The sequence below is a fragment of the Hypanus sabinus genome, chromosome 12 (genome assembly GCF_030144855.1).
Source record: "Hypanus sabinus isolate sHypSab1 chromosome 12, sHypSab1.hap1, whole genome shotgun sequence".
In the NCBI taxonomy this organism is placed as follows: domain Eukaryota; kingdom Metazoa; phylum Chordata; class Chondrichthyes; order Myliobatiformes; family Dasyatidae; genus Hypanus; species Hypanus sabinus.
In genome coordinates, this window is record NC_082717.1 from 86000560 (window position 1) to 86023968 (window position 23409).

Here is a 23409-nt window from a genome sequence, read left to right on the forward strand (position 1 = left end):
TATGGAAAGGCGCTATCTTCAAATACAACTAAAATGAGCAGACTTCACTTGATTCAATTATTCTTGTTTTCCTTTACTAGAGGTGATATTCCTCTTTTGCCTAAGATTTTATACACATAGATCAGCCTCTGTTATTTTGCAAAAGGAGTTTCTGGTATCTGCAAACAAACTAGTGTGAAAAATCTGATTTGATCACGAGAGCCTCCATTCCAAATCTAAGAAAACTTGTGATGCAGGAAGCCATGATCGATGATATTTTAACAAATACCACTAACTTAAAGGTCACAGCTATGTGCACATATCCAAGTACTTATTAGGATGAACAACAAATTCTTAAATCCAATTGGGTGAAAAATCTTTTCATTTCTCCTTTATCTTATCAATTACTTGTATCTCTATATTTTGACTTTCAGCAAAGGAAAACAGGTATTTCCTATTTTTCTCTTTCTAGGTCCAACATAATTTTATACATCTTGAGTTAAGTTCCTCATCATCTTCTTTAAACACTTTATTGACCTGTCTTACCTTTAATAATTTGTAGAAACAATTTAATCCTTTGCTCTGCACTTCTTTGCACTCTCTCATTTATTGCACTTTCTCTTTCCTCACTGTACCTCCCAAAGTGCATTACCTCACTTCTCTGCAATTAATTTCATTTGTCACTTTTCACCCCAAATGACTTATACTTTTCTGTAGTCTAGCACTTTCCTCAACATTAACTACAAAGCCAGAAGTATTTCCTGTATACGTCTTCATCAAGCCCTCTTTACTTCAGTCTGAATCATTCAATATATGTATTATGAAAGCAAGAAACTGAGACCTAAGCCCTATGAGCACCCCCATTGGAAACAGCTTTCCATTCACAAAAACATAATTAACCTTTACCTATGGCTTCAAGCCATCAGGACTATTTTGGATCCTAGTTTGCCACTCTCCTGGGAGCTCTTACTTTATTGACCGTATTGCCATACAGGACACTGTCAGATGCTTTGCTACAATCTGTAGAGACAGCAACAAATGCACTCTCCTCAGTGAGTCCTCTTGTGACCAACTTTTAAAAATTCCAACATGAACTTCACTTAAATTTGACTGTACTAAATTAACTATGCCTTTCTAAATAAAAGTTTATAGCGTCCCCACCCACTAAAATGATTCCAAATTTAAACTAACTAGCCTATAATTTGCTACAAAAGCATGAAATTACTTGGTTTATGCCTTCCTCCCTTTTTAAACAACCCACAATGGTAGCAGGTTTCCAATCCTCAGGCAGTTCTCCTTTCACCAGCAAAGATTAGAAAATGATTGTTAACGGCTTTGCAAATTCCTCTCTAGAATTACATTAATAAGCTGGTTTCATCCTGGTCTGATGACTTACTGCTTTCAAATATGCTGAATGCTTCAATGCTTTCTTTTTTACTGCATTTACCCATCTAATATTTTACACTGTTCTGTTATGTTAGCTTTTCCCACATCTTTTGTAAGGCAATCCACAAGGTATTAAGGGCATTACATACATCCTATAACGCCCCTCCAAATACATTTTCTGGTCCCTTACATTTCCTTTACAGATTTTTGTGATTTTTTTTTGAGTTGACTTGCTAGTATGTTTTCCTGATTTTCTATTTAATTTCACTCCTACACTATTTCAGGCTTTCAGCAGTATTAAGCTCTGGGTAGCCGGACAAAAGCTTTCTTTCTATCTCTCGGGTTTTCATGCACAACAGTCTCTGGAGATACAGAGAATGGTGCCAAAAGCAAAAAATATTCAGCGAGCAGTAGAAAATGCCTTGTTAATGAGAGAAGTCTGAAAGAATGGCCAAACTGGCTCAAGTAGTTGTAACTATGAGCTACAACAGCGGATGCAGAAGAGCACTTCTGAATGCACAACATGTCAAACCTTGAAGTGGATGGGCTACAGAAGACCACGAACAGAAGGTAGCTACTAAAGTGGCCACTGAGTTTATGTCATCTGGGGGTAGTCCACACAATTTTGGGGAAAAACTTTAATGCTGAACCTCTTGATTCTCCTTAAAAGCTCCCACTGCTCAGACAGATTTATCAAATATCTATTTCAAGACTACTTTTTCACTTAGTAAAACTGGTCTTCCACTGTTAGAATCTACAATTCTTTACCATTGTCTTTTCCATAACTCAATGAAGTCTAAATGACTTCTGATCACTATCTACCATTGTTTCTTCCATTGATCCAGCTTAATGTTCTGAAACTACATCCAGATTGCATCCCTTTTGATGGACCTACTACCTGTGGAATCTGCATACAAACTGAGGAATTCTGTTCCCTCTATGCCTTTTATGTTGACTGTATTCTAAGTGAGGAACTGAACTTCCAACTACAGGTGTCTCCCGCTTTACGAAAGTTTGCTTTACACCACTTCGCTTTTACGAAAGACTTACATTGGTACCTGTTTTCGCTAACCAAAAGAAATCCGAAGAGGATTTTCGCATTTATGAAAAAAACGCGCTTGCTTTAAACTTGTGTTTACCCCGAGAAAGACTACCATGACCACGAAGCCTTGCATGGGCAGGTGTGTGTGCATGCGTATACATGCCAATTTTTTTCTACAAATTGGTTTTGGTTAAATTTCCCGATTCTGGTAAGTGAAACTACACTGTACATATATTATTTCTCCCTTATATAGGCTGTGCATTTATCATATCATTCCTGCTTTTACTGTATGTTAATGTTATTTTAGGTCTTATGTGCCATTTGGTATGATTTGGTAGGTTATTTCTTGGGTCTGAGAACGCTCAAAAATTTTTCCCATATAAATTAATGATAATTGCTTCTTCCCTTTATGCCATTTTGGCTTACAAAAAGTTTCACAGGAACACTCTACTTTCGGATAGCGGGGGAAACCTGTATTACTGTCCCAATGCTTTCACACGTGTCGAAGATTTGCCCTTAAATATTGTTGATCTTTCTTCCTAAGACAGTTTGGTCATCCATAGCATACCTTCAAATGTACTGCTCTGCTTTTGTTGTTTGCTTCAACCTGGACTCTTTTGAGGATTTCCTTCACACAGGAGATTGCTTCTTTAACCAATGCTGTCACACCTTATTCTTGTACTAAGAATTGTTAAGACATTTTTTTCTGGCACTGGTTTAGCAACATTTAAGAAGATTAAAATATCATTTTTCCAAGTGTCTCTTTGCCCTTACTCAACTGCCTTCCTCACTATAGTTTTTGCAATTTTGTATGTACAATTAAACAGCCAGACTCTTTTAATGCTTCTTTCTAACCTTTGCTGTTTTCCAAAATTTATCATCAGTTTAATGGTATTGCAGCTCTGTTTTCCTCCCTTATAAATGTATGCTTAGCTTTCTACCCAAATGCCAAAATCAGCTACACCCTGCACAAAAGCACCACCAAATCTATCCATGAGAATATGAGATCCAAGCCCTGTTGAAGATACCACTCATTTGGCCTATACACTCACCAAAAACTGTACTGACACTCCAAGAATATGATGCCCTCTACACTGTGCCATCACTCCAGCCAGATGTTATCCACCTACATTCTGTATTTTATGGCATTTGGCACCATAAGTGACCTAGAGATTACTGTCTACTTAATCTCTTTTTCATCTACTTAAAATCAACCTGCAAATCTTCTACTGTTATTATGCCTGTGATTTTTGTACTGATAAGACAAGGGCCTATAGCTGGGATTCCTCTCCAAATACTCTACCGTCTCAGTGTTACCTTGATCCTGGCACCAGGAAGGCAACATCCTTGATTTACTGCCAAGACTGGAAAAATCTTATCTGCTTCCTTATAACAAATACTATTTTCTTTTCATCTCTAACTCTAAGTAAACAGCAGTAAGGCAGTCAAAATGATAGAAATCTGATGGAACTGCAGGACCAGATTTACCAATGCTACAAGCTGACTGCTGTTGGCTGTAGTCTCCACTGGTCAAGATAGAATTTTGAACCACAAAAATGAGCAGAAAATGCTCAATTATCTACATATTGGTGGAAGAAATGTTGCCACCAATCCACACTGGTTGTTTTCTCTTGATTAAATAGGGAGGTAAGAGGTCCAGGTTTTGAAGCTTGTTGATTAGTACTGATAATGTTGAATACTGAGCTGCAATTGGTAAAAAGTGACCCAACATAGACTTGCTGCTGTCCAGATAGTCCACAGCCCATGGAGAGCTAGGGAAATTGCATCCAATATAGACTTCTTGTGGTACTGGGAAAATTGCAGCTGGTTCAAGTACTGGCTCAGGCAGGAGGTATTCTAGCAATGACTGAACTCTCAAAACAATTTATCACAGTAGATCTAGTGCTACTGGAGATATTCGCTGAGACCGCTCACCTTGCTCTTCTTGGACACTAGTATGATTGATGACCTTTTGAAGCAGGTGGGAACTTCTGACTGGAGGAGAAAGAGATTGAAGACGTCCTTGAACTCTTGTGCCAGTTAGTCTACACAAGATTTCAGTACTTTGTCAGGGCCACTCTCGTAGTCTCATTCCTCTTTTTTTTACTATCACTCTACTACTCTAAAGAATTAGTTCAATATTATTGTCACATATATCAGGATATAGTGAAACGTTTGCCTTGCATACTATTTATACAGATTAGACCATTACACAGTGCAAAAACCAAAGGAAGGCAGAATAAAGTGTAACAGCTACAGAGAAAGGGCAGTGCAGATAAACAATAAGGTACAAGACAATAATGAGGTAGATTGTGGGTAAAAAGTCCAATTTATTGTAACAGGGAACTATTTAACGGTTTTATAACCACAGGGTAGAAGCCATTCTTGAGCCTGATGGTATGTGCATGCCAGGTTTATCTACCTTCTGCTCAAATGAAGAGGGGAGATGAGAGAACGTCTGGGGTAGGTGGGGGTCTTTGAATAAACTGGTTGCTTTACTAAGGGGGTGATAAGTACAGAGACAGAGACCACTTCGATAGTACTTCACAGATGGTATTAACTGATATTAATGAAGTTTTGCAGGTCAATATATATTCAGCACTCCTTTTATAAAAATGATACTAAAGAATAAAGTTGACTAATGTTTGATCAATACTCACTTTAGACAGGGCACATTATCGCGGAGGCCATCTGATGAGGTGCTGCTTGTAGAAGGGTGAGACTGAGAGTTTGAGGTCTGGGAATTTGACCCCTGACATGAAATTCCCACTGATGGTGTTTGATCAGTCTCCGGTGACTCAAGATCATTAATTTCATAATGTAATCGAATTTCAAGCATCTACAGTAGAAAACACAGGAAAAAGAGGTAAGGGCCTTGTCTCAGCAGTAATCTATTCAATTAAGATTTTGGCACCTGACTTTGGTTTAAGCAAATTTCAGTAAGTGAATGTTTGTTGACATTATCAGACTAAAATAAAGAGGGTAAAATATGAGCTTTTAAATGGGTTCATGAAGGACAATGCCACAGCATCAACCCTGGTGGTCACAATTTCAGAGCCTAAATCCAACAAACTTGAATGTCTAAAATCTTAAATTTCTAAGAGCTGATCAAAGCCTGATAGAAAATTATCAGTTTCCAGTCCCATAAAATCTCTGAGGTAACTATATATCAATGTTCTCTACTCTTTTTGATAGCCTGTTATTACTTGGTATAATTTTCAATGTTCTTTGGAAATTTCCAAAATTACAGTTTTGATGTAAATAAGCAGACATATTTCTTGACAGGAAGGTCAGTAACTAGAGGACACATTGGCATGATAACAGGCAACAAAACAGGGAAGATATGAGGAGATCTTTCATTAGGCAGACATGATCTAGAATGTACTGTCTCAATGGGCAAGGGTAGTATTGTATATACAATATGAATTCTCAAAGAATAGTTGGTTAAGTATTTCCCAGGGAAATAGTATAGATGGGGAGAGAGTGGGACTAATTGGAGAGCGCCTTCAAAAAGCTGATCAAAAAGCTGTAGTATACAACTTAATGATACATTTCAAAACTTCACTATTAAGAGTATGGCAAATTATATTCACATGCTCATTATAAAAATTAACTAATATCATTGCATATGTGCAAGTATAATAACTAATGACACACCTGGATAATATCTGTTGTCACTTCTTGTTTGCTGAACTTGTAAACAATGACATGTGCTGATACTCCCGCCACACACAGCATTCTGCTTTCAGGACACCATGAGATTATCTGAATGGCATACGGATCTTCATCCACTATATCTGTGTATGGTTTGTCCTCCTTATTTCGAGATTTTTCAAATACTTTGGATGTCTTCATCTTGTACAAAACTTGTAACGTTACTAGCAAATAAGAAAAATATGGAAATTGAATCAAAGCTAGATAAGTTTGTCCCAAATTAAAAATAAACCGATTAAATATTGACCATTTTTATCTTTGACAGACTGTAATATAAGCAGGTAATATCACTAATTTCTAGTTGCATTATACCAAAGAACCAAACAGCAGCCCAAAGGAGGTCAAATACATTTGCCATGCCCCACTCTTGGGTATGATAATGTTTGATGCCTTCTACTCCAAAAAGTTTTGTAATATCCTGTGAGCTGAGTTTCCTCCATAGCAGAAACTAACTGAAGCAAAAGATGATTAAGTGACGAATTATCCAATAACTTACATAAATTGAACCAATTCATGCACACTGCCAGAAAACAAAGGGAAAACCTAAGTAATCAAATTAAATTCCTTTCCATAAACTAGTTATATAAAAAAGAAACTAATCTTTCAGAAACAAACATCCGATAGCCACTACCCTGTTGTATATCATGTGATCATCCAATATCCTACATCATTTGCCAGAGCTCAAAACTACACCTTTGTCTAAACTTGGCTGAAAGTTAACAAATTTGAAGCTTAAAAACCAAGAATATTTAAACCAAAGCCTATAAGTCCAAGGGAACCTTAACTAATAGTCTCATGCTCCTTTACAAACAAGAGAAAATCTGCAGATGCTGGAAACCCAAGCAACACACACAAAATGCTGGAAATACTCAGTAGGCCAGGCAGCATTGATGCTGCCTGGTTTACAGAGTTTCTCCGGCATTGAAGTAGATTTAATTGCTCTTTTCCTTGAGTTTTAAATTGGATAGGATGCATAAGTAAAACATGATACAGCACAGGAAGCAGCCCTTCAGCTTGCCATGTCTGTGCTGGCCAAAACAGAATTTCACATCATTGAGACAATCTGTTGCCTGTATGCACTTGACACATTATAAGTATGTTACTTAAAGTGTTGGGCAGTTAGCGAGGTCCAACTAACCTGTCAAAGTTCAAGCTTTGGAGGTGGACTAATACCTCCAAGTTAAAGTTTTAATGAAGATATTGAGAAACACAATAAACAATTCAATGATGAACTATAATCACACCACTATTATTGAATTTGATATTTCTTACAAGATATATGGCCAGTTGGCCTAAGAAGTTGTGCTGGCTCTTTCAGCATACCATTGACCCTACCCCTCCCCATTTACTCCCCCATAGCTGCTACTACAGCTGTACTCAGAGGGGACATGAGGATAGAACTCAAAAACAGGAAGAGTACAGTCACTCTGATGGGATTGTAATACAGAACATAGTATGTTTAATTTGGCTTTTTTGGCCTTGGTCACCAGGAAAGGCTCTTGTGGCAAAGTGAAAACAGATTTCTACAAATTGATCTAAATTTGTTACAATTGTTAAACACAAAATAATTAATTGCATAATTTTTCTCAGCCTCTTCAAGTCAGTATTTAGTACATGCACCTTTGGCAACAATTACAGCCTTGAGTCTGTATGGACAGGTCTCTGTCAGCTTTGCACATCTGGACACTGCAATTTTTCCCCATTCTTCTTTACAAAACTGCTTAACCTCTGTCAGATTGCATGGGGATCGTGAGTGAACAGCCCTTTTCAAGTCCAGCCACAAATTCTCTTGGTTTGAGATCTGGACTTTGACTTGGCTACTCCAGGACATTAACTTTTGAAGTTTTTAAACCATTCCAGTGTAGCTTTAGCATTATTGTCTTGCTGGAAATCAAATCTTATCCAGTTCTCTTGCAGACTGCATCAAGTTCTCCTCCAGGATTTCCCTGTATTTTGCTACATTCATTTTACCATCTACATTCACAAGCCTTCCAGGGCCTGCTGCAGAGAAGCCACCACCATGCTTCACAGTAGAGATGGTGTGTTTTTGATGATGTGTGGCGTTTGGTTTAGCAACAAACATAGCATTTAGTCTGATGGCCAGAAAAGCTTAATTATGGCTTCATCAGACCATAGAACCTTCTTCTAGCTGACTTTAGTCTCCCACATGCCTGCTGGCAAACTCTAGCTGAGATTTAATGTGAGCTTCCCCCCCCCCCCCCAACATTGGCTTTCTGTGTGCCACTTTCCCATAAAGCTGAGACTGGTGAAGCACCTGGGCAACAGTTGTATGCACAGTCTCCCATTTCAGCCACTGAATTTTGTAATTCCTCCAGAATTGTCATAGATCTCTTGGTGGCCTCCCTCACTAGTCCCTCTTCTTGCACAGTCACTCAGTTTTTTGAAGATGACCTGTTCTAGGCAAATTTATAGCTGTGCCATTTTCTTTCAATTTCCTCATTACTGACTTAACCGTTTCCCTAGGGATATTCAGTGACTTGGAAATTTTCTTGTATCCATTTCCTGACTTGTGCTTTTCAATAACCTTTGTGTGGTGTTGCTTGGTGTGTTCTTTTGTCAGCATGGTGTAGTTTTTTTGCCAGGATACTGACTCACCAGCAGTTGGACCTTCCAGATACTGGTCTATTTTTACTACAATCAATTGAAACACCTGGACTTCACACAGGTGATCACTATTTAACTAATGATACGACTTCTAAAATGAATTGGCTGCACCAGTGATGATCTTGTGTGTCATATTAAAGGTGGGGGGTGAATATTAATGCAATTATTTCATGCTAAATTTAGATCACTTTGTAGAGATCAGTTTTCACTTTGACATGAAAGTGTCTTTTTCTGTTGATCAGTGTCAGAAAAGCCAAATTAAATCCACTGTGAGCCAATGTTGTAAAGAAACAGAACATGAAAACTTCTGGGTGGGTGGGGGGGGGGAAAAGAGGGGTGAATACTTTTAATAGGCACTGTAAACTGGGACCATCTTAGATTTTGATGGGGCAGAATACGTTAAGTGCATTCTGGAGGATTTCTTAAATCAATATGTAGATAGTCCAACAAGAGGAGGTGCTGTACTGTATCTGCTGTTAGGTAATGAGCCTAGCCAGGTGTCCAACCTTGCAGTGGGTGACAAATTAGTGAATGAGTTAAAACTTAACTCATTAAGTTTTAAGATTGTTATAGATAAGTATAGAACTTGTGGGAGAGTGTTAAACTGAAGTAGAGGAAATTATGAGAGCATTAGGTGTGAAGTAGGGAGAGTAAATTGGGAACAGCTGTTTTTAGGAAGGTGCACATCCAATATGTGGAGGGTGTTTAAAGACCATCTGGATAGAATACAGGACAGGTATGATCCAGTCAGAAAGAAGGACAATGATGGCAAGGTAAGGGAACCACAGATCTTGAGGGAGGTGATGAATTTAGCAGGAAGCAAAAGGAAAAGTATGTAAAGCTTAGGAAATCACATTCAAACAGAGTTCTCGAGGATTATAAAGAAGCCAGAAAAAAACTCAAAAGGTAATTGGAGGGGGAACCATGAGAAGTCCTTGGCAAATAGGATTAAAGAGAATCCCAAGGCAATCTTTTCATTCATCTGAAGCAAGAGGATAATGAGGGAGAGGGTGGGACCACTCTGGCACAGTGTTGAATGTAAAGGATGTGGGTGAGGTCCTTGATGAGTACTTTCAACCAGCATTTATTCAGAAATGCTGGGGCATTTCGAAGTAAAGGAGGAGGTTGTGTTGGGCCCCTTAAAGACATTCAGGTGGTTAAGTTCCCAGGGCTTGATGGACCAGATGGACCAGTAACCCCAGGTTACTGACATAGGCAAGAGAAGAGATTGCTGGGACCTTGATTAATATCTTTAAGTCCTCTCTACCTACAGGCAAGATCCCAGAGGACAGACGAGTAGCTAATATTGTTTTATTATTCAAGACGGGAACCAGGGATAATCCTGGAAACTATAGACCAGAGTTTCTCAGGGAAGTTACTAGACAGAATTTTTAGGGATAAGATTTATGAGCATTTGGAGACCCTTGGACTAATAAGGCGAGCCAACATGCTTTGTGCGGGTCAAGTCGTATCTTACTAATTTGAATTTTTATGATGAGGTGATGAAGGTAATTGATAAAGGTAGAGTTGTGGATACTGTCTACATGGATTTCAGTAAGACATCTGACAAGATTCCTCATGGGAGGCTCATTCAGAAGATTAGGATGCATGGGATATGCACTCCACGCACTCACCACTTTCTGCATAAAACTTAATACTGACATTTCCTCTCTACCTACTTCCAAGCACCTTAAAACTGTGTCCTCTTGTGTCAGCCATTTCAGCCCTGATTGAGGTTGATAAGATTATGAGAGGCATAGACAGAGTAGACAGACCACGTTTTCCAGGATTGAAATGTCTAACACCGAAGGGCATGCACTTAAGCTGAGGGGGCAACTTTAAAGGAGAAGTAGGGACAAGTTTTTTTTAAATATACAGGGTGGTGGGTGCCTGGAATGTGGGTAGAGGCAGATATATTAGGGACTTTTCAGAGATGTTTAGATAGGCACGTGAATGTGAGGGGAAAATGGAGGGATAGGGACATTGTATAGGCATAAGGGATTAGTTTAGTTGGTCATTTGATTACTAATTTATTTGGTTCAGTACAATAGTGTGGGCTGAAAGGCCTGTTCCTGAGCTGTACTCTTCTCTGTTTAGCTTTTAATTTAATTTAGAGGATACAGCTCTTCCGGCCCTTTGAGCTGCACCATCAGCAACCCCTGATTTAACCCCAAATGAATCACGGAACAATTTACAATGACAAATTAACATACTACCAGTACAACTTTAGACTATGGGAGGAAACAGGAGCACTCAAAAGAAACCCACACATTTCATGGGGAGGACGTATAAACACCTTACAGAGAACACACAGACTTCAATGGAATGGAAGGAAAGGTCTCAGCCCAAAACGCCAACTGTACTTTTTTTCCATGGATGCTGCCTGGCCTGCTGAGTTCCTCCAGCATTTTGTGTGCATTCCTTACAAAGAACACTGGGATTGAACTCTGAAGTCTGATGTCCTGAGCTGCAGTAGCGTTGCACTAACTGCTACGCTGCCATGGCACCCTATGTTGGAGGAATTCAGTAAGCTGTGGTCTACGTTCTCTAACAAGGCACACAAAATACTGCAGGATTTCCAGAAGGCCAGGCAGCATATATAGAAATGAATAAACAGGTGATGCTTTGGGCGAGAACCTTCATCAGGACTGGAAAGGGAGAAGAGGCCATAATAAAGTGGCAGGAAGGGAAGCAGTAAAAGCTGGTTGGTGATGTATGAAACCAGGTGAGGGAAGGTGAGTGGGTGGGAGGGGTAGAAGTAGTCAAAAGCTGAGAGGTGATAAATGGAGGTAAAAGGCTGAACAAGAAGGAATCTGACAGGAGAGGACAGTGGACTAGGGAAAGAAAGGGAAGTGGGACGTGCACCTCAAAAAGGTGATCGACAGATGAGAAGAAAAGGGTCCTCTGCTATCAGAATTCTGCTCTTGAACTTAATTCCCTGACTAAGGGTAACACACCATGTCTTAACATCCCTAGTGACTTGCATGGCAACTTTAAGGGATCTGTGGACGTGGACCCAAAGATTCCTGTGTTCCTCCACACTGTTAAGAATCCTACAATTAATCCTGTATTCTGCCTTCAAATCCAATCCTTCAAAGTGAATCACTGCACGTTTTACTGGGCTGTATTCCATCTGCCACTTCTCAGACCAGCTCTGCATTTGTCATTAGCCCATTGTCACCTATTCCTCCAGGAGTCTTCCTGCATTTTGTGGGTGTTGCTCTGGATTTCCAGTTGATGCAGAATCTCTATGTTTATGATTACTTCCCTATAACCTATTCTCTTACATACCCATCAACTCCATTCTGATTCTCCTATCTCATTGATACCAGTTCTAATTTACAGTCACCAGTTAACCTGCTTTTCTTTGGGATGTGATACAAAACTGAAACACTGAGCAGAAACCCAGCCAGTCACAGGCAGAATGCTCAAATTCACAGACGGCACCAGAGGTCAGGATTGAACCTGCTGCACTACTTTGCCTCATTAATAACTTGCTTATTTTAAGCCTTGAGAGCATTAGAAATCTCAATTACCATGAAAATTATTAAAATAAATTTGATTGCAACCCAAGAGCTTCTTGTATAATTCAACTGCTTGCTGGAAAATTCCTAACCTATCGGTAATTGGCACAATTTGATTCAGCAGAAGGTAACACTAACTTGCCCAAATGAAGCAATACAATGCCATTAACTTTGGAAAGCAACATCATCTTCAAACCATTATGTTTATAATCGGACAAAAGTTGCAGTTGTGACTCTTGCCGAGCAGCATTAGATGCATGATAATGAAAGTTCCTCAACTTACTGGCTGAAGCATCCCAGAACTTCAGTGATCCATCTGCATGCCTGAATGACAAAGGGGCAGTGGGAAGAGATGTAAGATTTAGTATCATTTGCACTTTCAAGATTTTCAACCAAACAGAAGGCAGAAAGGTATACTTCCCTTGCATATTAAAATTCACAGTAAAATCCTGTCAATTTTTTTTATTGTAGAAACCTACCTCTCTAGGTTTTTGTACAAATGTAAAAAATTATAGCTTTGAATCCAAAACAAAATAACCTCATTCAAAACGAGTCTTCAAGAAGTAGAATTTAATATCAAAGTGGTCATGTTATCTGTTATAATGCACAGAGAACTGGAGAAACTCAGGTCAGACAGCACCCGTAGACAGTAGTGGATAGTTGAAAACCCAATGCCCTCCTCTAAGACTGACCCCAGCTTTAATGTCTACCAAATTTTAACCATACCCTCTGGCTTCCCTGAGGCAGAACAGTCTATCTTTAGTAGAGGCCTCATCTTTGTACTTGTATATGCAGCTCAATGAGTTCTCTGCCTGCCATGACGCTAAGCCCCTTTTCCATCACCTCTGTACCTACTGTTTTCGAATCCCTCACCGCTGACCCTGTCTCACACTTCAAACACTCCTCCTCTTCTTAGGATACCTCCTTTTGGCCTTTTGCCACTGGCATCAAGCCACTGTTCCCATACCTTATCACTTCTGAAAAGCTCCTATCCACAGCCTCCCTGGGCACCTTTCATGCTATCTGTTCTGTTCGGGTGTTTTCTTGTTTTAATTTGTTCTTAAAATGTGAAAGTGACTGACATGTGTTGGTCTTTTTCAGTTACTCTCACAAGACAGTAAGTCCATGGCAAGGTCTGACAGTGCTTCCACAATACTCAATGTCAAGGATTTTAGGTTGTTGTCATCAATATTCGTTATAAAATATTATGTACATAGCAACAAAGACAAAATGCTGGAGGAACTCAGCAGGTTAGGCAGCATCTATGGAAATGAATATATGGTATGTACATATATATTACCGTACAAATGGAGGCGACTAAACCAAAACTGAACATGTCAGGGAATCAATGCTAGAGATTGCTGGGAGTATGAAAAGAGCCAAAAGAGGAATAATAATTGAAGACTCAACTCTTCAATGGTATAGACAAAGGCTAGCATTTGTTAATTTGCTCAAAAATTATTGCCCTAATCTAAGGGTTATCATAATTGGTTGGAAATAATTTTGGGACAAGGAGGAAGCTATGACAGACCTTGTCCCTTATTCGAGATAAGGTTATGCTTCTCCCTCTGCATCAAATACATTCAATTATCACAAATTCAACCATCATCAGGTACTTTGCTTGTTAAGTTAGCACCGAATTTATCAAAAAAATCTGCCATACACTTCCTTTGAATTTTTAATCCCACTTCCATCAGTCACCATACTATCAATCCATAAACTTGGCAACAAATGAGATTCCCAAAGTCTAAGTTGCAGAAAGGGGGAAAAAGAAAAGGGAGAACAGGATGTTACAGAATGATATCCCTTCAGAACTGGAAAAATGCCATGAACTTGTTAAACCTTTCCTCCAGTACAAGTAAAGAAACAAAAGATTAGGAGTAGAAATTGGGGCAAATATCACTTTTTACACCCTGTTCCAGAAACCTCGTTTTGTTATTTAAATTCTCCTGTTTTCCAATCCACCACAAACCATTTTTGTTCTTTTCTCTCCATCACATCCTTTTCCCACTCTTTTCAGTTATTATTCAAATTTCTCGCATATTCAGTCATTTGCTTTTGTTTTAAGGTTAGGCTAATTGGCCTAATACAGGCATATATACCTTGTTTGATCACTTCAGATGCTGTACAGATATGGCACCACTTTCATTTCTTAGCACTCCAACTATTTCCTTCCTTTATTTTTAAGCTTAATACAAGGACCTTGTTTAAATAACCCAAACTTAGGGGAAACAGATCACCAAAAATTCTTTTTCCATGAAACAACAAAACAGGCTGGTTAGCAAACCAAGCCAACAGTTTAAAAAATTGATAGGTGTGATATCAAGCAATGTCACCATCAACAATGTAATACTCAAGCACCAACTTGAAATTCTGGCTCCTATTGATCAGTTGAAATGTCCAACTGTTCAGTCATTATCTTTAATTATATAGCATTTCTTGAAATAGTGTTAGGTAAACTGGTTCACCCAGTTTCTCTCAAGTTCTCTCAAGTGATATGTACATTTTGTTTAACTAAGGAAGTTATTATTGAAGAGAACTTTGAAAATTGTAATGCCATCAAGAATATTTTCACTGAGTTCCTTTAAATCCTGTGATTTAAATAATCCAGGCCTGGAGATGGCATACTTGAGTGCCATTATACAAGTTGATGTTGGTATTAGTTGTATCAATGATGTCCCTTAACCTGTCCCCTTCCCGCCATCCATGAATCCAAACTGTCCTTCCAGGTGAAGCAGTGATTCACTTGTACTTCCAATTTAATGCACTACATTTGGTGTTTATGATGTGGTCTTGTTTACATTAAGGAAATCAAATGTAGGTTGGGCGACCTTTTTGCAGAATATGTCTATTCAGTCAATAATGGTGGCCTTGAGCTTTCAATCATCTTCATTTTAATTCTCTATCTCATTAATATGATAATTTCTGACTCTGCCTCTTGTATTATTCCAATGATGCCATCTTCTTTCAGGGCATGATGCAAGCTTTGGGTCTCAATAATAAATTCAACCATTTATAGCTAACTCACCCCCCCCCCCACAGGTATTGTTGATTATTTCAGGTTTTAATCCAACTTCTTTCTGCTGTAATTCAATGATTATCATGAGAACTTTGGCCTGCACCCCATAATACGTATTCACTATTTCTGCTTGTTTGTCTATGTGTTTTTCAGTTCTTACGAGGCTTGGAATTCAGATTAACTTATTTATCACGAATATCAAAACATACAGTGAAATGTGTCACTTGCGTTTATCAACTAATACCCGAGGATGTGCTGGGGGAGGGCTGCAAGCATCGCCATGGATTCTGACGTCAACATAAGATACTTATAATGTTTACAGAATGACAAGACAACAGCAACAAAACAAGGCCCGTCTCTTAAATCTCACTGCACCTATGGCATCTGTCTTTCTGAATCTGAGCAGCTTTTTCTCAACTGTTACCGCTCAGGTGCATAAAATGGATCTGCACCATACTATGTTCTTTTAAAACTTCTTGATTTACTGGTCAATAAATTTGTCCATGATTATTAATGACACTGCTTGCCTTATCACTTCTCAAACTTTAGTTGTTATTTTGAGACATGCATTCAAACACTGAGACTGACATTTTACCTGTGATTAGGAGTATAAATGCCATCACTTCTGAACAAAATCTGGAAGATCTACCCTTATTTTGAACTTAAAAAGTTTGCTGTCAGATAAAAATTCATGCATCAATGGACTGTTACATTTATCTTGCTCATTTTTCATTATACAGTCTAACAACGGTCTGCTTCTTTGTAATTTCTGAGAAATACAAGTTGAAACGCTCTGAACCAGCAACTCCAGTGATCTGACACATTTTGTAACTGGAAACCATTAGTTTGCAAAGAAGACACCAGGACAGTCATATTAGCATTATGTGTCAGCAAAATTAGTTACAGAATTAAAAAAAAATGTTTTTAGAGGATTTATCTGGGGGTAATAACCAAACACAAAATATGCAGAGAACTAGTTTGTGAAGGACAATCATCCACAGACTGGAGGCTTGTGGTGGGAGGCCGATTAAAGGAAAGGCAGAGTGAACTGGCAAGTCTAGAGGGTGGGCAGACATTTATGTTGAGGATGCTCAGGCGACTTTGTGGTCCGGCACTCTGTCAGGTCCCAAAGATGTTAAGACTAAAATACTTCAACCTGTATTATTAACAGTAAATGTTCTTGATTACACAATAAACTCACTACCATTGAGCTAGCATGCTTTCTTTCACCCATTAGTAACAAGGCTACCTTTGTACTATATGTCTCTACAAGATTACTGGTGCTAGAGGAGGCATATAAACAATTCCTTGAATAGATTTGCCTCAAGTTCTATTTCTTAAATCTGTAAAGACCACCCATAAGCGCAAGTTGTTTTTGAAAAACATAAATAAACATCATATGAAACAAAACTTAAGCTTCAAACCGAGTAAAGAATGATAAGAGACTGAATTTTGTTTACTTACCCTGTAATAATTATCTCTGGGTAGCTTTGAGTGCCCAAACCCCAATTACCTCCATTGATCGGCCATTCCTAGAAGATATAATGAAAATAAACATAGGCAGCACAATAATTTCATGTTGAAAAAGTTTCTTCTCACATAGTATACTAACCAAAAATTTATGCAGTCATCTAGCCCTGATCTATTGGATAAGAAAGCTATAATTCTAAGCAGAATCTTCAAGGTTCATATTTCTACTTCACTTTTATCTTGAAGTAGGAAGCACAGAGCACTGCAGAAAGCATGGGAGGAAGAACATAGTCCTCAAGCTCTTAATCATATTGAATGTAGCTTAGACTAGAACAGAACAGTGGACAACTGTAGCTCTAAGTCATTCAGTTATTTGGTAATGTGGTACATGGTACATTTATTCAGAAATGTATGGTGTTGAAAGCAGAAAGAAAACATGCCAGTGATAGAGCCTGTCACTATATTAATGCATTAAAATAAGATACTGGTTCCTCTTTAAAGTTTCTTGGTGTGTATCGGTAACAATTTAAATACTATGCAAAAGCACTAAAATAAAGACCAGTAAATCCATACTTTCATACTGAAATATGAAGAGGTCTGAATAAAAATAAACACTGAATTCGGCTGAAGCAATACTAGAAATTCAGAGGTTGTCTCTTTACAAAACTGGCAGGAGCCCAGAATACATGACATTACTCTTGCAATGGTGTGACATATAGCATACTCTAACTAGCAAGAATATGATATGTTATGTTATGTAAACTTCTGTGAAAGTGATTGAAAACACAAGTCCTTGGCTGAACAAACTTTTTGAATTGTAAAAAAAAATTAAAACCTTTTTACTATATCCTTGCCGCTTCTGCTTTGCCCCTACAGAATAAAGTGCAGGAATTAAGTCAACAGGGCAGTCAGCAAAATATTCGCAGCAGGTGACAGGCGATTCATGTATATCCAAAGGGTAAGGGTTCTCAAATATAGGATAACTGGAAGACAAAAATATCAACAGGCTCTTAACCAATTTTAAAGGAAACAGTGGCAAGTGTTTCAGTAAAAAGAAATGCTAAAATTACTTTGCTCCCATAACGTAGCTCCATCAATTTTAATAAAACTTTTCAGATAAGTTCACTTCAAATAATGAACTGTGCAAAACGTGATTACTGCCAACATCTAGTTATGATAGAAGGGTGCTACTGCGTGAGATTTGTCCACAGACTGAGTTTTTCCATTTCCTTCCACTAATTAATAGTTTAACAACATACTTTCTCCAACAATGTGTAACACTTTTAATGAGGCCTACAAGGAGCATCAACACTTATTAAATAGACTGGTCATCAGTTCAAACTATGCAGATCTAAACTGAAGAAAAGGCAGAAAAGTTAATCCATACTGTTGTATGAAATATGATATGAAACAAATTATGCCAAGGCAAAAATTTTATTTTCATTATCTGCACATAAAAGTGTTTTCTAAATTTAGCCTTCCCCGGTTCTAGGCATCCCAGAGAAAATATCTTCTATCATTTCCGGTCGGTATCTTGAAATTTCAATCAAATTCCCATTAACCATTCGTTCACCATGATTGTCCTTGGCAATTTTTTCTAGGGAAGTGGTTTGGCATTGCCTTCTTCTGGAAAGTGTCTTTACAAGACAGGTGACCCCAGCCATGATCAATATTCTTCAGAGCTTGTCTGCCTGGCGTCAGTGATCGCACAACTAGGACTTGTGATATGTACCAGCTGATCAGATGACCACCCGCCACCTGGCTTCATGTGACTCTGATCAGTGGAGGGGGGGCTAAGCAGGTGCTACACTTTGCCCAAGGGTGACCTGCAGCCTAATGGAGGGAAGGAGCACCTTACACCTCCTTTGGTAGAAACACATCTCTACCCCACCACCTGGCATTAACTATAAGTTCCTTAAAACCTTAGTTTGTATATCAATTTTTCTGTAATTTACCATTGTTACTATTGAAATAAAACTTACAATATCTTCAGTACAATCTCTATAATTTGTGAAAAGTATGATTAAACCTGGCCATTGTCTAACGATATCCATAATTTGTAACCCATTTTACTCCGATCTCTTTCTAAAAGTGCCTTTCTATCCTATCATCTGTGTCAGGAGAATAATCACAGCTCAAAAAACAGCTGTACATGCGACATCACTAGCTGTATTTCAACAATTTATGCAGCCCCAAGTTATAAAAATATTGTTATTTAAATTAAACTGCCATATAAACAGTTGAATTGCAATACTCTGGACCAGAGATATTACAACGAAAAGCATCACCAAGTTGAATCTTACCCATTTTGTCCTAAATCTACAACTACCAAGTCTTTTTCCAGAAGGACAACAACTGCATATGGATCCTGAAAATCTGCAGTAAAAATGAAAAACACATCAAATTAATCAGAAACTTACGATTTGATTGAAACAGTTTCCAGAATTTGGGCTTTAATCAATGTGTGAATCCCTTTAATTATTATTAAATAGGCAAAATAGAATCCCAACATTAGTGGCAGGTAAATGTCCTTGTAACAACATTAGATGATTAGATTAGCCAGTCCTGATGAAGGTTCTCAGACCGAAACATCATTTATTCTTCTCTACAGATGCTGCCCGACTTGCCAAGTTTTTCCAGCATTTTGTGCGTAATGCTCTGGAATTCCAGCTTCTGCAGAATTAAGTTTACCATTAGGTAAGCATGTAAAGGAGTCCAAGAATTAATGCAGCTCCCTGAAGTAAGGCATAACCCAGAGGTAGGACTGAGGTTCCCAGCAAGGATTGTACCTCTTTCATTTCTAATTCTAAGATCATCCATGTGTTTTCCTTGGCTCAAAACAACAACGTGATTCATGTAGTTTTATTTTAGCAGTGGCAGAATCCTTTAATAACTGTCAATCCTGCTTTTGGTTAGATTTCATGGACAGCAGCCATTTGACTTTTACTCTAACAAAATGAACATATAACTACAATCCTGATACACTGATATGGTGCTGCAGTTATTTAACAGCTTCCTTTCTTTACACCTGTAAAATCACTACTCATTTCATAAAGAAAGGAATTTCCAATTCTTACACAACTCCGGCCGTATTAAGTAAAATACTATATAAATGATGACTGATTTGTGCAACTTTTTGCAAGTTCAAGATGAAATTTCCCTACCTGGTTGTATCTTTTGACACTTCGTTGCACCAAGACCACCATGGTGGCAGGGTGGCTCTCAATGCCACAGGCCGTCCTTTTGCTTATCGAACATCATCCCTTCCTCTGAACATTTCACCTTGTTTTACAAACCTCTTCTATCACATCTTTCTTTAGTTTCTCTTCCATCATCCTGTAAGTCCTCACTAAGCACACTGCAGTCATGAGACACATCCTATATTCCTTCAGTGCTTACATCACAATACCGAAGAAATGCTGCAGTCAGAAGTGCAATTTTTCTAATAAGATGTTAAACTGATAGACTAGCTGCTCTCTCAAGTCAACAAGAAGATCATAAAGCACTTTCACAGGAGATTAAGTGGCACCCTGGCCAATTTTTATCCTTGAGTCCGTACTGAGTGTAAAATTATCTGAGTGTTATTAAACTACGGCTCATGTAAACAAGCTGAACATAAATTAGCTGCTTTCCCATATTACAATATTGACTTCATTGCAAAATTACTGCTCTGGCAAAATGCATTTTAGGACCTCAAATAGTTTTGAAATTACATAATGTAAATGCAAGTCTGTCCATTTTTAATGACCAACTTCCCTTCCCTGCAATCATGCCAGCTGGTGATGTTAACAGCATCCCCAGCCAGTTCAGGTTGAAATTCCAAGTTTAATTGTCATTCAACCATACACATGTATACAGCTAAACGAAGCATCGTTCCTCTAGGACAAAGGTGCAAAACACAGTACGTATAGTCACACACAGCGCATACAGTCACAAAATAATATTAGCACAAGTCCCTGAGTGCCATGGCCTAAAGATTAATGGTACAAGGGATGTTTTCCTGGAGCCACGTTTCTGCAAGAACAAGCACTCAGCAGTTCCTCATCTCATGCAGTCAGCTGCAGACAAGCACAGATCAGGTGTATCAGTTCTATACACTGTAGCTTCAAATCTGCCTTTGGTGCCTTTCTCTTCAAGCAGGAACTTCTTGGATCATCCTTCCATTCATTGCAAACTGAAGGCCCATCTGTAATCTTGTCTTTTAACTTCTTGACATTCATACTTCATGCTCATTTTTCATAAAACTCTGACTATATCCTTGAATCTGTTTTTCCTGCTACAGTACTAAACAACAAAAGGATCTTATCAAAATCAAGCGATACTGGAAGGGTCTGTGACACTGGTAACCAATCCCTCTCTGCCTTTGTTGACTTGCCTGCAGCCTCTGATATGGTACCGCGATTCTGGGATGTTTCTCCACTGAGTCAAATAATTGCCATTGCTTTTCTTTTCTATTTTTGCAGTTAACTCTGTTGTCCCCACAAAGATACATCTTCAGATTACTCATATTTCTCTTACTTTTGCTCCCTCTAGTTGACACTATTTGTAAACAGTTGGACTCTGGACTTGAAATGATGATTGGCAGCTCAATCTCACCACCACCCACTCTTCTCTCTAAAAATCATGATTGCCCACTTGAAATTCAGTAGCCAATGAAACCCCTTGGCAAGCAACTGTGAGGCTGAATTGGACTGTTCTCAAATTTAATGTTGCATTTGACCCCAGAGCAACTTCTGATCAAACTTTGTGAATGATTTACGCTCAGTACTCCTATTTAAGGGCTTCATTAAAACACAAACATTACATAATTGACTGCTGAAGTTGAAGACAATTTAAAATTCTACGTGGTTTTTAAAAATATATAACAGTTCTGAACAAGGGTACTGCTGGCAAATGCAATTTTCATATCAGATGAAAATTGAAACGGTGCATGTAATATAATGGGGTGATGGCCCATACTGTCAAGGTGAGAGGCCATGGCGAGATTACCATTCTCTTAAGGTCCTCCTTGGTCATGGTAACATCCACAATATGGTACAGAATCTATCCAGCCATCAAAAGGAAAACTGGTTTGAGCAAAAATAGCGAACTAATTTCACCAGTGTCAATTTACACCAAATGGCTTCTCAAATTCATCACTGGTCAACATTTCCAACTTAATTCAGTGACTATATGGCTACAGGTAATTTAATAATACTTTTTCATGTTCTCTTTTACTTAGATTAAAACATAAATGGAGATTGAAATGAAATGCATACCCAGGTGAAGTAAACAAGTTTACTTTTGGGATGAGTAATGTCAGGCAAACCTACCTGGTTTAATAGAGATATTAGTCATGGCTTGAATGTAGATCTCTTATGGCTGAGTCAGAGTGAGGGGTTCAAATCACATTTCAGAGGATTGAAGAAAATGATCATGATTAAAGTGCCATTTTTCAGATAAAATGTAAAAACACAGACTTTGTCTGTTGTCTCTGCTCACCTCACTGCATGATTGCACTGTAGAGTTGATTCACCAAGACACATTGCTTCAGTTATGAGAAGCAATTATTTTCCTTTGAGCAGAGACAAGTGGGGGTGGGATTCTTACAGAGCTATATAAAATTTAAGAGGGACTTTTAGTGTAAGTAGACTGCCCCCAAAACAGAGACCAGAAAGTGTAGGCTAAGGGTAGGATGTTTACAACAGATTTGGCAAAGAACTTTATAGAAAGAGGTCTGAGAAAGAATTGGATACTAGAACACATTGCCTTGTCTTCATCACAAGGCAACGAACAAGTATTCACAATATTTAAGAATGTAGATAAACTATTAAATTGCCAAAGCATAGAAGACCATGTACTGTAAAACAGTATTACAGATAAGTACTTGATGTTCAATACGGAAATAATGGACTACTAGGCTTGCTTCTATGCTGCATGACTCTATTAATGCAAAACTGCACTATTAAGAGATTCTCTATTTTGATCTGGCCAATATTTTAGCTCTCAACTATGATGTATCAAAATCATCAATTTATGTTTCTCCGTGCCATTGCAGCTGCCATGGGCAAAACTTCAAAGACATTAACCCAAGATGTAGTGACTATATTTTGACAGAACTTGCTGCTGTAGAGAACTCGGGGTTATCCTGATGTTATGAAAGAAATAAGAGAACTACATATTTTTTACTTTTCTTCATGAACAGCTTACATCCAGAATTTGCCTCAGATGAAAGTCAGTTGCCACTTGTAAACATCTAATGCAATTTTTCCAATGAAGAGCAAATGTACTTGTGAATAATATTTATGTGAACTTCAGTGAGTACAGAACACAACTGTCATATTTGAAGCAAATCAGGTTTCAAGACAAAACGTACCACTCGGATATGGTGTTTCACAAAGGGTGAGAAAATCAACGATTGGGTAGTCCATTTCAAGTACAGCAGTACTTTTTCCATGCATTACTGTCAAACATGGTCTTCTACCTACAGTGTCATAGGACAGTCCTCCAGAAAAAATGATGAAAGGGTCTCTGAAAACAAAAAAAAAATCATAAATGTTAGTTGGAATCATGTAAATGTTTGATTATGATTATGTCCAAGCAGGGATACACAATTAAATACCAAATTAATATTTCATTTCTACAAACACCATGCTGGAAGACCATCTTTT

At 38.2% G+C, this 23409-nt stretch overlaps 1 protein-coding gene across 4 annotated transcripts in view; it reads right to left on the reverse strand.

Moving 5' to 3' along the window:
- The window catches only part of stxbp5a (syntaxin binding protein 5a (tomosyn)), a 211424-nt gene that overhangs the window by 86896 nt on the left and 101119 nt on the right, over positions 1-23409 (reverse strand). For all 4 annotated transcript variants that reach the window (XM_059986357.1, XM_059986359.1, XM_059986360.1 and 1 more), the window contains exons 10-16: positions 23115-23269; positions 19063-19135; positions 17595-17742; positions 16754-16821; positions 12554-12594; positions 6065-6285; positions 5068-5246 (exon numbers count right to left, since the gene is read on the reverse strand). In XM_059986357.1, the coding sequence (XP_059842340.1) occupies positions 5068-5246; positions 6065-6285; positions 12554-12594; positions 16754-16821; positions 17595-17742; positions 19063-19135; positions 23115-23269 (885 nt within the window). The remainder of the gene's footprint in view (positions 1-5067; positions 5247-6064; positions 6286-12553; positions 12595-16753; positions 16822-17594; positions 17743-19062; positions 19136-23114; positions 23270-23409) is intronic.